Source organism: Laetiporus sulphureus, assembly GCF_001632365.1.
Source record: "Laetiporus sulphureus 93-53 unplaced genomic scaffold LAESUscaffold_1, whole genome shotgun sequence".
Lineage (NCBI taxonomy): Eukaryota > Fungi > Basidiomycota > Agaricomycetes > Polyporales > Laetiporaceae > Laetiporus > Laetiporus sulphureus.
Genome location: NW_024468510.1, coordinates 1,476,983 through 1,493,669, shown reverse-complemented (window position 1 = coordinate 1,493,669; position 16,687 = coordinate 1,476,983). Strand labels below are relative to the sequence as shown.

The following is a 16,687-nucleotide window of genomic DNA, read 5'->3' as shown; positions in this document are numbered from 1 at the left end:
TATGTAGCTATGGGCCCGGGGCAGGCGACGCAGAGTGTTCGACCGGCAATGAGGATGGCTTAATGCAGGCCGCTCTGGCACGCACCCTCTCTTGAACATGAACGTCCATCATGGTTGCGACCGAGGATAACATCGAGCTCTGTACTTTGCGCGACGAGGTGCTATTGTCTTGCCGACTATCACGCTACATAATGCATTAACCGTTCCCCTCGTGCAGCTAGCCGCAGTCGCCGCGACGATTACCAGCGTTCAGCGCAGGTTCGTTGCCGCGATAGCCCGATCTGAGCAGCGGATGAAGGAGCTGGAGGGCCAGGTGAACCGGCTGCAGGCTGAGAAAGCGGCAGCATCTCGGAAGATACGGAATTTGCACGTCGAAAACGCACAACTTCGCGAAGAGCTCGAAAGCAAGAAGGAAGGCGTCGCCAAGGCCGTCCCTACACGCGTCGCTACCCCACGCAAGCTGTATCGCGCAAAGAAAGCCGTCCAAGACCCGGACGAACACAAGGTAAGACGAGAGCTTCGATGTGTTACAGCAGGATTGACCGGCACCTCAAAGAGCGCATTTTCTTCAAGTGCCCCTACGCAAACGGCCAAGAAAAGCCAAGACGCAGAAGATACGGACAGTTCGGACGACGATGAGTTTGCTGAAGCTTCAGCTTCTTTTCCGGATGACATACAACCAGAGAGCCAGAGTGCAATGAAGCCTAGGAAAAGTGCTCCAAACACCAGCGAAACCGTTCCCCATGTGACATCCAGACGAGTCTCCGAGGACCCCAAATCAAAGCAGGCGCAAGTCATCGTAGAAGCCAGGACATCTAGAAGAGGCGCTCCTGCGCACTCTGAGCAGTCCAAGAGCAAGGCGAAGCCCCAAAAAACAAAGGAGCTGCAGATAAACTTCTCGTATCTTGAATATTCACGACCACCCGCGACGGCTGCCATAACGGCTGGACCGTATACCTACCGGATGTTGCAGGAGCGACTAGGGCTTGATGATGATACAGTAAGCCTTCAAGCAACAAGCTCAGCGAGGAGACACTGACTTGCAATCATAGATGATAGGCATCGAGAAGTAAGCGAAGCTTTTTGCAGTCAGACACTGTCCGTGTTCCTGACGAAGAATTCTAGCCTGGAATGGATGCGCGATCCGTGCATGCGAATCCACATCCACGACGATATGATGTTCGTGCTGCAGCCTCTCGTGTACGAAGGGCCATCAAGCTACCTCATCAGCTGGAGCGAGGAGATCGTAAACCAGAACATGAAGGAATACATCGTGCAGGGTGATCGGCGACCAGTAGATTCGGTGTTCCACATGTTCGCGAACCCTTGTGCGACGGTATGTTGGTCGGCGTTCGCTGCAAAGCATGGGGAAGTACTGAGCAGCATCAATGCTTAAAGGACGCTTGGTTTTACCTTGGAGCACACAAACTGACTGTCAGAGAGTTGAGGTCGGTGTGGCACAAGACGCTGCGGGGTCAGGTGGGTAGTCCTTCGAGCTCTTGCGCGGATCTCGTTAAGTGTGATCCGACACAGGATAAGCACAAACTTGCTGCGGAGCTGGAGAAGAGATGGAGATATAGCCCGCTGGATAGGCGAGACATCGCAGGAAGAGTGGAGCAAGGAGAGCTGGAGCAGTTCTGCATTGAGCTCGATAGCACCGGCCAGCTAGCGAAGTCGATCGATTTCGTGAAGACGTTGGGAGGGGAGTACAGATTGAAGGACGGAGATGGTAAAGCTGCTGCATAACTGTATACTAGCAGGCTGCCTGTTTGTATGATCGGTACGCGCGTCGTCTGCGTGCCTGCCACTGTCAAGCGGTGCTATTTTGATGACTATGGCCGTTCATGTTTGGTCATGGTTGATCTATGAGCCTGGATGCGCGGAACATTGGTCGTGCATACTGTAAGCCCGCGAATGAGGACCGCGGCGATGATCCTGCGCGGCACCGTTAGACGATCATAGCCTGTCGAAATGCGAGCCAGTGGTCAGATGGGAGACTCCGGAGAGAGCAGGACAGAATGATGCCATGCACTGCCCCGTCCCGCCATATCGACAGGCTGAGGGAGTCGAGACGGAGGAGGACGATGCGAAACAGAGGTTGGCGGCGAAAGAAAAAGAGATCCCGCGCCGCGCTATCAACTACACGCCCTGCAACCTGATGCGTCATCAGGAAATTTGGTTCGCGTTGCATAAGCGCGAATAAGCGGTTTAAATTGTAGCTATTGCGAAAATTATATTGACCCCTATGCGAGCAGTTACGAAAACCTGAACGATTTGCGCAACCGGTTACAATCGCAGCAGTACCACATTATAATGTATAATAATCCGTACACTAATGGATTACTATCGGACACCGGAGACGTTGTAATCGCAGCAAGCAGTGATTATAATCATGAGTAAACCCGGCATACACATTGTATCAAAATTTTTGTTTGTATACATAGTAGGCAACTAAGCATCCGTTCCGTACCTTGTTTATCTCTATTGCCGTCTACTGCCCGTAGACCTCATTCACGATCAAGCGCCTTACAAGTTGAAGCTTCAACTTTGTACTCACTCACCAAACATCGCAAGAATGTTTACCGTCGGACTCGAACACGCACGCGCACGGGAAACACTTGATGCTAAAATATCGGTGCCACTTACCAGTGCACTATAGATGCGACATTAGATCCTGCGTAGACAGTCCCAAATAAGCGCCGAAGACGCGTCACTCTCAGCGCCACAGCGCCACAGTGCGATTTTGACCGTTCACGAAGTTCCTGCTCATTCCGTCGGGATCACCGTCTTGCTCGCTGTGGCTCTGCTCTATGGTCCTCCCAGAACTCTAGAGTCTTCCTCAGTCCGACTCTATTACTCGTTTTGGCTTACCTCGATCTTGGATCGTGAATTTCGAAGTCTTTGCCTCACTCTGCCATCGGCACTCTCAGTCTCACAAAGCACTCTGTCCAAGTCGAGGCTACCTCAACTATCTCTCTGCGTCCGACGAGAACCTCAGGGCCCTGAGGTTTCGCGCACTGATGCCGATCACTGCAAGCACAGAGACGATGCAAGCTGTCAATGTATTCGTCGCCATCCTCCCCGCGGAGCGGTACTGGACAGTGGACACCTCCCACGCTAGCCGCAGAAGCGCACCTATCTGCTCTCTGAGGCAGTGCAACAAACCGGGACTGCTGAGCTGTTGAGATGGAGGGCGAGAAGCATATGTAATTTAAGGTGTTTGTGCATCCCGCCGAAGCTCGTTCGTGTGGTATTCGGTCGTCACAGCTCGGAAGGGCAGCAGGTAAGCGTTCTTATGAGAACGGATAAGTGAGGATGGGGATACTGCTCGTGGTGCGTGTTGGATCATGTCGGTGGTGATAGTCGATTTCATGAGCCATCTTGTAGCGTTTTCCTTCGCGACTCTGTACCTGATCTCATCTCATGAACATGCTCCGCCTTCACGTTACCGACCTGCACTTCGCGATTCCCACTCTACTGCATTCACCTTCATGTAGGCCTTGCAATGTCCATCTTGCTTAATAATCTCTGTTAGATTTCTTGATAGCAGATCGAGCATGGGACATCTGCTACCAACACGAAGACGTCGATTCTGTTGATTTTCTCACCATGTGGTCGAGTGTCGGTTTAGCTAGTCGAGTCGCGAGGTTCCTCAATCAAGTTCCACCATTTTGGCACTGTACAGAGCAAGTGTCCCTTTGTCGCTGACTGTTTGGATTCCTTTACGAACGCCTATTTGGATTACAGGTTCATATCGAACAGATTGGTAGCATCCGAGCTCTCCCTCATCGCACCCGGGCCTCCAGCTATTCGAAAAGCTCGACGAGAATATTGAGGAGATCGCCAACGGACTGGCGGGAAACTTGTGGAATACGGAGCAAGTCGGCAGTGTCCCGGGCGGAGGCGAAGAACATCATCGCATTGTCATGTGTGCTCCATGTCAAACGAATATGAGTGTTGATGAACGATTCAATTCAGCGACAAGCAAGACCTTGGTACGAATATCTGTGGTTAATAGTCTGACAAGTCATGCGAGGAGTTCATGAAAGGTGAAGAGAGTGAGGGATAAGAACATCGTCAGGTAGGTGGATGTGCGTTCTGAGCGTGGCTCAGCGAGTCATGATGAACAGGTGTGTTGTGCAGTCACATCGGGAGTAGCAAGTTTCTCCGGCAGAGTCCTTGGTAGGAAATAATCTAGCGAGTCTATTTTTCACTTCCTGTATGTATGAAGCATAGAGTGATACTAATCTCGTGTTGTCGTGTACCTTGGGTGCTTGGACCGCAGCTTGGAGTTGGCGGGCATCAGTGCAGATACTGAACTAGTATTAAGCGTCTTCCATCACTTCTAACCCCCCCAGCTACGTTAGTTCGCACTTAAAATAAGCTTATAATCTCTGTCAGGTACGAACATGTGCGATTATGAGCGATCCGGACTTGATTGTAAACAGCAATAAGGCGATTATAATATTTCAGCCAGTGTTATAACTGTTTGCCGCAGATTGTAAGCAATCATAATACGTCCCGCACCAGTACAATCGCTAAGTAAGCCTCGCGCAAACATTATACAGTACACCTGCTCATAATGCATTCCCTCATAGTGCATAACACCTCATAACGCATAGCTCCATGTGGGCACGGAGTTGGTGCCCGCCAAATTATGCATGAGATCTCATACCGCATAATGCATACCTAAAACGCGGCATTATGCATTATGATATCGTGAGAATAATGCCTAACTAGGAAGTTTCACGTGCATTGAAGGTTATACAGGACGCATAACACCATTTTTGTCCCGTAATTATGTTTATAAATTATGTTTATGTCCAAATTTGGGGGTACTAAACCAGGTTTGTCGCAAAAAAGTAGTAGAAATGTGAGGCCTATTTTGTGTGCGTGACAGCCCTACCTTGAAAAGTCACGCATAGTCACTCAACGTCACACTATGTGACAGCCTGGTAATGCATACTACCTCATAATGCATAGCCAAACCTGGGCACCGACGTTATGCGTTATGAGCAGGTTGTACTGTAAAGCTATCTCTTTGCGGCCTTCGGTTATAATCTCAACTCAAATTTCCTGATGTAACCACCTGCCGGTGGACCTTTTCACAGCTGCGGAGCACAGGACAAAACGCATGCGATAAACGTGTGGTTTCCCTGAATTTGTACTGAGCAGAATGCATGATGCGTGGGACAGGATCCTCAAAGCCCATCGCGGTGTCCATTCACATCCATAACGTCGGGCATACTATGAAATGACATATCGATATTGCTGAGCAGTCACTACATCCTCGTGAGCTACAGAACACAACCAGGTATTTTTGTAGGTGCACTGTCACAAAGGTCCATACAACGGCGGCACCGTCTAGGATATCTCGCTCGACACACAGTAAAGTGAAAAGTAAACCCAATAATATACCAGTCACGGACAAGCCGCGCAACGTCCAATATACGAATATTATTCAAAAGGGATGCGAGGGAAAGTCCACGCCGTACAACCAACCGACTTGACAAGGAGCGGTCATTTAGGCAAGAGCGACACCAAGGAGGGCGAGCAGGCTGAGCAGGCCAGTCTGGACACCCATGCCTGCAGCAGCAGCGCTGGAGGAAGAAGTGCTGCTGGCTGAGCCAGTCGCGGTGTGGGAACCGGACCTAGAGGCAGAATCGGTGTTAGAGTGTGGTCGAACAAGCGTCAAGTAAAGGCCATTCCGGGACCCATCAAACTCACGAAGCAGAACTGGCGACAGAAGCAGAAGCACCAGAAGAAGTGGAAGCGGATGAACCGGACAAAGAACCGGATGAAGAACCGGACGACGAAGAGGTAACAGATACTGACCCAGTGGATGAAAACGAGGCCGTAGAGCTTGTCGCAGTGGACGAACCGCTGGAGTAGGTGCTCGAGGTGCTCTCGGTAATGGTGAAGTCATCCGACTGGGCGTAAATGGTTGTTTCCTCGCTTTCCGACTTGACGAGGTTGACGCGGAAGCCGGTTCCCGACTTCCACCCGCCATCAGGAGGGTTCACGGTGTACGAGCCAAGGCTTCCTTGGATATCAGTTGCAAGCACTTCAGAGTACTGGGGGGTCTCGCTCTGCAGTTGCAATGTGCCTGATCAGAAAACGAACATGTGTGGCGGACAGTCGGAGGAACACACCTGGTTGTCGAGAACGATGGTGATGTTGGATGCATCGGTGGAGACCGTCGACCACTTGACGGTGTTGGGGCCGCTGGTATTCCAGCCGCTGCTGTTGGAGGGCTGGGTGACAGTGTAGGCGAAGGCCGAGGCGGCGAAGGTGAGGACGACGGCAGCACGGGCGAAGATCATGGTCGGAGGTCCTTGGAGAGCGTTACTGGTCGTGGGGGATTTAAACGAAGGGCGTGAACGAAAGGCTAAACAACTCTGTTCGGGAGGACGACGAGAGGAAGAGTTTGAAGCGAGTTGGGTTCCTTATAGCGAGCAAACCGGTCCCCCGGCGCCTGTGCGGTCTGCGGCGTCCGGATATCCCACGCACTGCCATTGGACCCCGAGGCACTCTATGTCCAGGTTCGAGCCGCCGGCGCGCTCAAATTCGGTTACGGCGCAGCTTCTGCGCAAATGCAGGCACACCGTTGCTCTCCAACACCCTCCTTTTCGCTTCCAAGTATCTTCCAGAGACTCGTGCTCGCTCGGGAGGGCTTTGAACGTCCCTCGCGCAAGTCGAATAGCGCAGCCCGGCGGGTAGCAACGCGTCGGCGGCTATCTTTCACCGCTCGCCTTGGACTCGACATTTTTTAGTCTGTTTGAGGGTTCTAATGGCCGCTATCGAAACGCCGAGCCTTTGCATGCCTGCCGCGCAAAGCCCAATTTCGTCTGGGAACATGCCTGATCGAGACCCAACCTTACCTGACATTCAGCGCCACAGCGAGTTCGCAATCTCGCGCAACCGACAAGATGTATTCACTAGAGCGGTCCTCGAGGTGCTGTTATAGAGATAAGCGAGGCACTCAGAACACCTGTGCGAAGCCCACGATAGCGAAACAGGACTAGCACGGACGTTCTATGTCAAGCCTGTTGCGGCGAGGCGGTGGCAGCGCGCCCATGATTGATGCCTAGATCACGACAGTTCGGACATCATTATTCGCAATTGATTTGATACGGCAGCACATCACAGTCCGCACAGCCTGCGCACCAAAGCGGCGTGTTATATTTTAGGACACGAGGAGAAGAGTATACATGCAGCTCACAGACTACAACTGCAGTTTCGCCAGCACGGCTTCAGCGTCCATCCACAAGTCCTTCTGACCCCAGATGCCGACGACAGCGGTTATGACCATCCAACACGAGCGTTCGTCCATCCGAGACGGTGCCGGTGCTGGTGACTCGGTAGTCGCCTCCACATCCTGAAGGCGCTTGCTCTCTCCAATCCACCTTATGCACGCCCTTGCCAGGTTGCGTAGTAGGCTCATCTCATCCGCAGAGATGTAGTCTTCTACGCGAGATAGCAGAACGAACATCCATCGCGCGTGTGTCTCACTGATTTCATGCTGGGAATTAGGGTGCTCTAGTTGCAGGTTTATCCAGTACGTAAAGTACATGAGGAGGTGTAGCGCGTAACGCTGAAAAGGGTTTAGCGTAGGAAACGTCTGCGAAGCCAGCACTTACATGATCGATACGCTGCATGAGCGACGGAGTGGGCTCTGGAGGTATAAGCGCCGATGTAGCAGCATTCACAGCCTCTTCACTTCGGTCATGATTGGAAGGCCCTTCTCCAAATTCCGACGGCGCGGGAGTACCGTTAGGCGTAGGCAGCGAGCCTGCAAAGTCGACAGCGCTTGTGCTCGCCAGCTCGACTCCTTCTGCGGTAGTATGCCAACCCTCCTCCTGCGTGGACATCGAGTACGTCTGCTCCATCGAATCGTAGGAAAGCACCGTCTCGTGCTCTTTCTCGAAGCCTCGCATACTCCCGCCATACCTGTCATCTCCACTTGCATACCGCTGCTTCTGCTTGGATTTCTTTGGCTGCTTCGGAGGGTTCCACTCCGACGCTGGTCGGCCATTCAGAAACGCCCACCAGAGATCGCGCTCCTTTTTCTCAGGCACGACTTTCCGAGATGGACCCGCAGGTGGAATCTGTACGTGAATTGTTGGTTGAACGGCATTCTACGTAGCCTTGTGAGAATGACACAATAGAACCAGCATGAATGATCATACGCACCTTGCGGAAGTTACGGAAATGTCTCAAGAATGTCTCCCGCCAGGCCTCAGAGGGTAGTGCAGGATGTGAGCCGCTACGATATGTAGTCTCCACTGCCACCGTCTCGACTTCTTCCTGTATTTCGTACGGGTTCGCTGAGCGCGTGACGCGAGGGAGTAACCTGGCATCCCGTCTGAAGTACAAATGCTACGCGTGAATCATTATTGACGGGTGCTATCAAAGACACGATCTCACCTGACCATGAAAAGATACTGCATCCCGTCCGTCGGCTCGCCACTGAAGTTGTGCGGCAGCTTGGCAACGGGCAAGACTTGCTTACCCAAGGACGGTTCATCCTCATCCGAGTCGGGGGAGTGGTGGTCGGAGAACTTGCGTTTAAAGGACATAGCCAGATGATTTAGCACCGAGAAATCTTCAGATGTGGATGGATGCGTGGACGTAGGACCAGCGGAACTTGAGCTTGAGATCTTGAGAGATATCCGGCTGCACAATAAACCACTCAGTGAGGTGAGGTCGAAAGGAAGGATTGATCTGGTCGGATCACATCACACGCACAGTACGGGCGCTACTCTGTTCGTCTGCGATCGACGAAGCTCGTCGTTTGTGTAACTTGAAAGTCGCGACACCTTCAACCGCTACTCGCAATCGCGAGGCATATCCATCTACTCCTGCTTCACCACATTTATGTCCCTGTCATGGCAGAGGTGGACTTTGAAGATGATATCGACGCTGAGACCCTCCAGGCCCAAGTCGACATGTCCATGGCCTTCACGCAGAATTTGATCTCGTCATGGATGAAATCTAGCACGGCGCAGCTGCCTTCCTCGAGTTCTCGACGCGATGAAGAGAGGGAACTGGAAGAGCATATGCGTCGACCGCCTAGGTGCGTATATATTCATTCTGTGGCGGCGTGGTCTCAGCTGAACGTTTCTGGTAGGTTGGGTGTAGGGGCGACGCCCCCCGAGTCTAGCACCACGTTCAGCAGAGATACTGCGCGCCTTAAGAATAAGCTGACTGGACGTTCGGGGAAGAAACGCCAAAGAGAGGAAGAGAGGGACATTGCAGCCGGTCCTTCAGACGACGAGGATGAGAGCAGGGCCACTGCTATCAAGAAGAAACCTAAGATCGACCCGTTCGCGAGGCCCACGAAAACAAAGAAAGTTCACTCCGCCGACATCGACGTAGCAAAAGCGCAGGATACTGCTGAAGGCGATGCCAAGTTGAAGCACGATACGAATGGACGTGCAGCGGAAAGTTCGAGCACTCCCACGCAGCACAGAGAGGAGCACCATCAGTCAGAACATGCAAGTGCACCTCCATCACCATCCTCTCCGAAGAAGAAGAAAAAGAAGAAAAAGAAGAAACGCAAGTACGATGAAGATGCATCTGTGACGATGCCATCCGATTCTCCTCCCGCTGAGAAAGCGGTCGAGCCTGCGACACCCCGCAAACCGACTGCGGAGATTTCATCAGATACCAAGACATCATCGTTCTTTCAGCCTGCAAAGACATCTACGCCGCCACCATCTAGTGAGTCGTGAATATATATAAATGGATAATCTATCTGACAAGTGGGGCTGTGCCCATCTACCATAGCCTCACCCTTATCACCTAAGAAGACCTCAGAACAGACTGCCCAATACCCTCCAGCTCCGTCAACACCACAGTCTAAACGGAATGACACACTCGCAGTTCCTCTACTCAATCTCCACGGCCCACCGTCGCAGGAAGTGGGTGATCCCTCCTCAAGTTCCCCAAAGAAGAAGCGCAAACGGAAGAATAAAAAGAAGAAAGTAGTGAAGGAACCGCTTGTGGAGCCTGATGTTCCTGAGGAATCTGATTGAGGACATATAGGATTCATGATCCAGGGCTTAGTTGTGGGCACAAGCTTGGTATGGATGCTTCCAGCTGGAGCATCTAGTTCTGAGAGTGGCGTGTCTGACGCCCTCCACCTGACATTTGTTAGTGATATGCAGCGGTACACAGGGGACACATTGGAATACCTATCAAAGTCTACTTAATGTTCTTAACGAAAGTACAGCCACAACGGGAACACAACAGTATACACATGGTTCTTCAACTTCACCTTGGCAAAGCGCGATATAGAACAGCACAGCAAGGAAAGCAATACGAACTTCACATCAACGGCGCGTCGTACACGCCACAGCATTCACTTTCGCCGGTCCCGTTGGCCACTGGAACCGCTAGCTTTGCCAGTATTCCCACTCCCTCCGCTCCGCTGACTATGCTGTGCACGCCGAAGCCGGCTACCCTGCCCAGGCTGGGATTTCTTGCTACGTTGGGAAGAATGGGACCTGGACGCATGCGACCGCTGCCCACTATTGCTCCCTCTCCGATGACTGCGGTGCACTACCATACGCGGTCTCTGCGCAGCGTGCTTCCGAGAAGCAGGGAGGAAGGAGAACCAGTAGAGGAAACCGCGGCTGCCTTCTGAGATGTTCATCCTTTTTTTGTGCGCCCGGATCGCACGGGCATCTCGCATCTCCCGAATGCCACGGCTCCTGACGCGCTCGTTCCCCGTCAGAGTCCCGCGCAGCTTGGTTACCCAGCCGTGGATAGTAGACGCCTCCCGATGGCGACGACTGTGGCCGCTCGGGTCGGGTTGAACGCCAGGCAGTCAATGCTGAGCTAGGCTTGTGTTAAGGGAGGCTACACACTGGCTCCCATGCGATTTCAAACATGCCGGGTTGTGAAGGGGTGTGGACGGTGGACAAGGGAGGGAGATAAGGTGTGCTTGACCGCACGGCCACCTGCAGGCTGCAGCATGGCCTCAGACACAATGCATTGATGCGAGATGCTATAAACGGGAGGAGCGACGCGCCCGCCGTTATGAGAGGATCACCCCACGTGACCGAGACGCATTCCCTGCCTTGCGGTATCAGCGCAAAGATGACGCGATGACGATGGGCGCAGTTTATGGTTGGGAAGCGACCCGACCTACTATGAGCAGAAATGAGCACGCGGCAATGAAAAAAGAAAGTCACGTCGCAGGCCGCAGCGCAGCCCACTCGCCTACCAACCAACGGAACTACTCGATGACTGCTCACCTCATCCACATCTTTTACCCTGGTCACCATCATGGCCCGCACGAATCTGACAGGAGAAAAATGGCAGGAATGTTGGAATGCACCGTGCGAGGACTACAGAGTAAGGGTTATTCAGGGCTGTCCGACGTGGACGGCTGATAACATAGGCATATGATTCCCGGAGCATGAGACAGGGCGCATATCGAGCCGCGTATTCGTCGATGTTACCGCCGAGATCAGGGGGAGACGTCGTCGTTTTTATGGAATTTCATGCATATGACAGTGGGCCGGAGACGAAACGCGACACCGCTTGAACACAACACCATGGAGACGTCCCCGATCAAAAGGCGAAATGCGATGGCCAGATAGCGCAAAGGCGCACTCGCTGTGGCATATGTATGCAAGACAGACGTTGTGCTCGGAGGATGGTGGTCGATGGAGTGAGCAGGGCATAATTGAGGCTCGAGGAGTGGCTGCGTATGAGGCCGCCACTGTAGAGCGTGCCCCCCCGGGGGAGTCTCCTTTGGCCAGTGAAAGTAATGTTGAACCGTTACCTGCCTCAGCCCCGTCGGGAACTGCGTTCCTGACGGACTTACTCACCGACCTGGAGCACATCCTCCAGCGGCCCTTACGCATGGTCACCTTGGCCAGAGACCCAATCATCACGGAGGACCTCAGCGAGGGCATCATCGACATCGTCGATACCCTTGCAAACTCCTTCGCGGACGTCCAGAATAGACTCCTCAACAACAAGGAAGTCATGCGTTCGAACGTCGGCAAAGCGGCATCTGCCATTTTCGCCGCCGTCATCCGACAGTGCGCTGGAGACATGGACCCCCTTGGGGCGTCCACGCATACTAACCCTGCGCCTGAGCACATACAGACCGCCATTGCGAAGGGCATTGAGGCGGGAGTCCGCGCGGCGACCGTCACCATTGATGCGCGCCTATCTGCCATCGAAGCCACGTTGGCCCGATCCCGTCCGCTGCCGGCACCACCGGGTCCCCCCGCGGGTCCGCGCAAACAAACTGCAAAATCCTTCTCCGACGCCGCCCGAGCCGCGCGCGGGGACAACACGTCCGCCGAGCCAGCCACCAAGAAGACGGCCGCCAAGGCGCCGCCACCGCCGCCGCCACCGACTGACAAAACCTACCACACTTTGCTCACCCCAGAGCAGGTGACCCGCATTCGCGCAACCGCCCCTGCCATCTGGTATCAGCGCATCACCCAGCGAATCCAGGAAGCGGAAGCCTGGTCGAAGGTAACCTTTCGTGGCATGCGTCTTGCCCCAAACAAGGTGCTCCTAACCTTCTCTCATGACTCTCCGGACACGCTTATCCGAGATGCTCTGCGGGCCATCCGCGTCATCCTCGATCTTGAGCCCCGTGCTGCCTCTCCGGCCCCAGCGGGCGCGCGCACCGTCGTGCTGCCCCAGGGTTTTCGTCCTGTTCTGCCCACTGTAAAGCTTTTCGTTCCGGCGTGCCCGAGGCGCCACCCTGTGAGCGGCTCTCTGCTCACCGGGGAGGAAATCATGACCGAGCTCCGTACCAATCCCGTTTTCGCGGATGTGTACTTCAACGGCATACCTGCCTTCACCACCTTTGTGGGGCCGGAGGACACGCGGGAACGCGCGCCCCTTATTTTCTCCATTGAAGACCCCAAGAGGGACTTCTGTTCGCGTTTCCTGATTGGCCGTGACAACCGCGGCGAGCCCTCCATGTCCGTTTGGTTCATGGGAGCTCGGCTCCTTGTAAAGCGCTCCAAGGACAAACCTGTTCTGTGCCAATGCACATGCTGCTGGGCTCTGACCCACACCGAGCGCTTCTGCAAGCGTAAACTGCCCCTCTGCCGCTTCTGTGGCAAGGACACCCATACCACTGATCAGCACTGCGCTGCTTGCAGTGCCTGTGCTCTTGAGAATAATCCTGTGACTGTTCCGTGTCCGTCCGCCCACTTCTTCTGCTGCGTCTGCGGAATACATGGCGAGCACCACGCTGCCGACCCCTCTTGCACTGCACGCGCACAGTACCGCATTCCTTCGCTGCCCACTGTCGCTGCATCATGAATCTTACAACCGCACAACTGAATGTAGCCCGTTCGAATCCGCGGCTCCATGGCCTCCTAGCCAATTCTTCGTTTGATTTATATTTTATCCAAGAGCCATGGTGGGGACGCATCGGTTCTGACACCCCGCACGGGGCGGAAGCCGGTGCCCCCGTTTTCGGCACTGTCAATGCGGCTCCCTTCAATCTTGTTACTTTCCATCTCCCTCATTCCAATCCAACGCCCAGGCCGCGCGTCAGCTGCCTGGTACGGAAACACCTTTTTGACTCCTTTCATATCACGCTCCGTTCCGATCTCTCTTCTCACCCGGACCTCCTAGTATTGTCATTCGTGTCTCGTGCGCGACATGGTGACCAATTCTTGGTCGTTAACGTCTACAACGACGCGCCCACGGCTGGCCAGTCGGGCCTCCGGCACCTCCTATCTTCTTCATTCCCACCTGACGTCCCGCTCCTGCTATGTGGGGACTTTAATATGCACCATCCCCTCTGGTCCTGGGAGCATCGCGCCTTCCATACCACTACCAAAGGGGCGGACGACCTGGTCCAGTGGACCGTCGACCATTGCCTGCATTTGCTCACCGAGCCGCATCTCCCCACGCATACCGTCGGAGGAAATCCATCCACGGGTGCTATCATCGACCTGGTATGGGCCTCAAGCAGCCCCCGTTTCGCTCTCTCACAGTATGCGGTCGAGGATTCCCCTTGGGCCTCTGACCATTCACTCATCACGTATACTATTTGCACTGAGGCCACTCCCGCGGAAGTCGACCTTGGCTTCCGCGTGGACCCGTCCCTGCGAGACGAGTGGCTTGACGCCCTCGCCATCGCCCTCCTCACCAACCCTCCTCCCTCTAGCTACTCATCCACCCGTGACCTCGATCAGGGTGCCACGGCAATCTTACGAGCCATCGATGCTGCCAATATCACCACATTTCCGCCACGCACCCGCGCCCACCGGTCATCACAACTATGGTGGAACGACGGCTGCGACTTCGCCAGACGGCGAGTCCAAGACGCCACCAGCGCCACGGAGCGTCGAGACGCAAAGCGCGACCTCCAGCAAGTCATCCGCACGGCACGCAAGGAGTGGGCCATCGCGGCAGCCTCCAAACTACAACACACCAATCCCTGGCGCCTTTTCTCGTGGACAAAGGGGCAACGCACCCCGGCGCCGTCCATTATTCATGCTCGAAATGAGTCGTTCAGCCTGCCTGACGACGTCGGGCAGGTGCTCACAGAGCACTATTTTCCTCCCTCTCCGTCTCTTCCCCCCTTACACCCAATCGTTTCTCCTCCGTACCCGTCACCGCGGACGCCCCACCCCCTCCTCGAGAGTGAGGTGTCCACGGCACTGTCGTCTACTTCCCTCCAGTCAGCTCCAGGCCCCTCCGGGACTTCCTGGAGGCTCGTTCGGTGGATCTGGCAGTCCACTGCACGGCACGCTCTTTATGATTTCCTAGCCGCATCCCTTGCGTTCGGACACCTTCCTTCTTCTCTAAAAGTTGCAGCGCTCGTGTTCATTCCCAAACCGGGTAAGCCAGACTACACAGCACCCAGCGCATACCGTCCCATAGCCCTGCTCGAAACCCTGAGCAAGCTTTTGGAAAAAGTGGTGGCTGCACGCCTTAACTGGCAGATCGGCGCCCTGAACCTCATCCCGGGCACCCAATTTGGGGGCCGATCGCAGCACTCTTGCGTCGATGCGGGCATGCATCTGACTCACACCGTTCGCACCGCTTGGGCGAACGGCCTCTCTGCTTCACTTCTCTGCATGGACATCGAGGGATACTATAATAATATCCGTCACGATGTCCTGCATTCTATACTTCTATCACTTGGGTTCCCCACCAACGAAGTACGGTGGATACTGTCATTCCTTGCTGACCGATCCGTCTCACCCAAACTACAAGGGGAGCTCGGCTCCTCCTATCCCGTCGCCGCTCTCGGCATTCCCCAGGGCTCGCCCCTGTCGCCTGTTTTATCCACCATATATTCTTCCCCCCTCTATCGCGCACTTGATCCCTTTCTCCACCCGCAACAGACTGTTGCAGGTTACGTTGACGATTTCACGATCCTTATCATTTCTCCCTCGCTCCGACAGAATGTCTCACTCATGCGGGACACCCTCCCCACCATCGCTCGCTCTCTGGGCATGCTGGGCCTCACCGTCGGCATGTCCAAAACCGAGCTCATCCACTTCTGTTCCTCGGCCGCTGGCCTACCCTCTAACCCTCCCTTGCTATTTCAGTGGAACGGCCGCCAAGAGCGCCTGGAGCCAAAGCCCTATCTCAGGTGGCTCGGCATCTGGCTTGACCGCACCCTATCGTTCGAGCATCACATTCGCGTCATGGCAGCGCGCGCCCAGTCCCGGGTCATCGCTTTGCACCAACTCGCAAACACCCAGCGAGGCATTTCAGTCGCCCAAGCCCGCCTTCTCTACCTATCTACTGTTTTACCCGTACTCACCTTTGGCAGCCCCATCTGGTACAATCCCCGCGCGCCGCGCGCCCTCGTCTACCCGCTCGAACGCGTCCAAACCATGGCGCTGCGGTGGTTCCTCGGAGCGTGGAAGTCCACTCCGCAGGTCGCCCTGAACCTAATTGCTAGCGTGCTCCCAATGAAGCAGCAGCTGCAGCGCCTATCAAACCTCGCGGCCGTGCGACTACTAACCCTTCCTCGGCACCACCCCGTCGCTGCCTGCATGAGCGACCAGGCCCACCTGTACCCACCCCAGTTCACCCTCCTCAACCCATCCATACGCCATCGCCGCGCGGAGCACACCCCGGTCACTGCGCTGGAGGAAGAAATACCACGCGACTCCATGCGCACAGACCCTTTCCTCCAGCCGCCATGGGAGGCGCCGCACCCATGGGGCACGCGAGTAGTCTCACTTATTCCTGCTCCCACTAAGGAAGCGTCCACTCATCATGTCGAATCTGTTCTTACCCCGCTTCTATCCGCTCACTTTTCTGACCCCACAGCCCTCTGGGTGTTCACCGATGGCTCCCAAACCGACCACCCACTACCGGCCCCCCGTCATCGTGCAGCAGGAGCAGGTGCGTGTATCTACCATCAGTCCGCTTTGAAATTTCAACGAGCATGGGGAATGGGGCATCGAGCTGAGGTCTTCGACGCTGAGCTCTTCGCCATCACGACCATGTCTTCCTATCTTCGAGGCTTCCTTACGGCCTATCCTGACATTTCCAACATTTACATCTGCGCAGACAACCGCGCCGCCTTGTCTCTCCTTTTTTCCCTGCACCCCCACCCGGGGCAGCCCTTCTCATTCACTTTCCGAAAACATCTCACGCCGCTCATGGGCGATTTTCCTAATTTAAAACTTACGCTGGTCTGGGTGCCTGGTCACCGTGGTGTACTGGG

General features: G+C 54.7%; 5 protein-coding genes across 5 annotated transcripts; 3 read left to right on the top strand and 2 right to left on the bottom strand.

The window, feature by feature from the left end:
- Positions 1–110: 110 nt before the first annotated feature.
- On the top strand, positions 111–1,746 carry LAESUDRAFT_710131 (uncharacterized protein; the record flags this gene model as incomplete). The annotated part of the gene is made up of 5 exons (XM_040906743.1): positions 111–158; positions 218–1,000; positions 1,053–1,069; positions 1,126–1,336; positions 1,399–1,746. The coding sequence occupies 5 exons, from the start codon at positions 111–113 to the stop codon at positions 1,744–1,746; spliced, it is 1,407 nt and encodes a 468-aa protein (XP_040770541.1).
- A 3,767-nt stretch (positions 1,747–5,513) lies between these two features.
- Positions 5,514–6,415, bottom strand: LAESUDRAFT_719340 (uncharacterized protein). Its single transcript, XM_040907614.1, has 3 exons — positions 6,153–6,415; positions 5,728–6,089; positions 5,514–5,651 (listed from the first exon to the last, which is right to left on the bottom strand). Exons 1-3 carry the CDS (start codon positions 6,321–6,323, stop codon positions 5,525–5,527), a joined length of 660 nt encoding a protein of 219 aa, XP_040770540.1. The 5' UTR covers positions 6,324–6,415; the 3' UTR covers positions 5,514–5,524.
- An 810-nt stretch (positions 6,416–7,225) lies between these two features.
- LAESUDRAFT_710129 (uncharacterized protein) lies at positions 7,226–8,579 on the bottom strand (the record flags this gene model as incomplete). The annotated part of the gene is made up of 4 exons (XM_040906742.1): positions 7,226–7,594; positions 7,641–8,108; positions 8,194–8,365; positions 8,428–8,579. 4 exons carry the CDS (start codon positions 8,577–8,579, stop codon positions 7,226–7,228), a joined length of 1,161 nt encoding a protein of 386 aa, XP_040770539.1.
- Positions 8,580–8,888: 309 nt separating this feature from the next.
- Positions 8,889–10,037, top strand: LAESUDRAFT_754054 (uncharacterized protein; the record flags this gene model as incomplete). Its single annotated transcript, XM_040911836.1, has 3 exons — positions 8,889–9,076; positions 9,131–9,723; positions 9,790–10,037. The coding sequence occupies 3 exons, from the start codon at positions 8,889–8,891 to the stop codon at positions 10,035–10,037; spliced, it is 1,029 nt and encodes a 342-aa protein (XP_040770538.1).
- Positions 10,038–16,463: 6,426 nt separating this feature from the next.
- Positions 16,464–16,682, top strand: LAESUDRAFT_767345 (uncharacterized protein; the record flags this gene model as incomplete). The annotated part of the gene is made up of 1 exon (XM_040913769.1): positions 16,464–16,682. A coding segment is annotated over one exon (219 nt), but the record flags the coding sequence as incomplete, so codon positions are not given.
- Between the last annotated feature and the right edge of the window lie 5 nt (positions 16,683–16,687).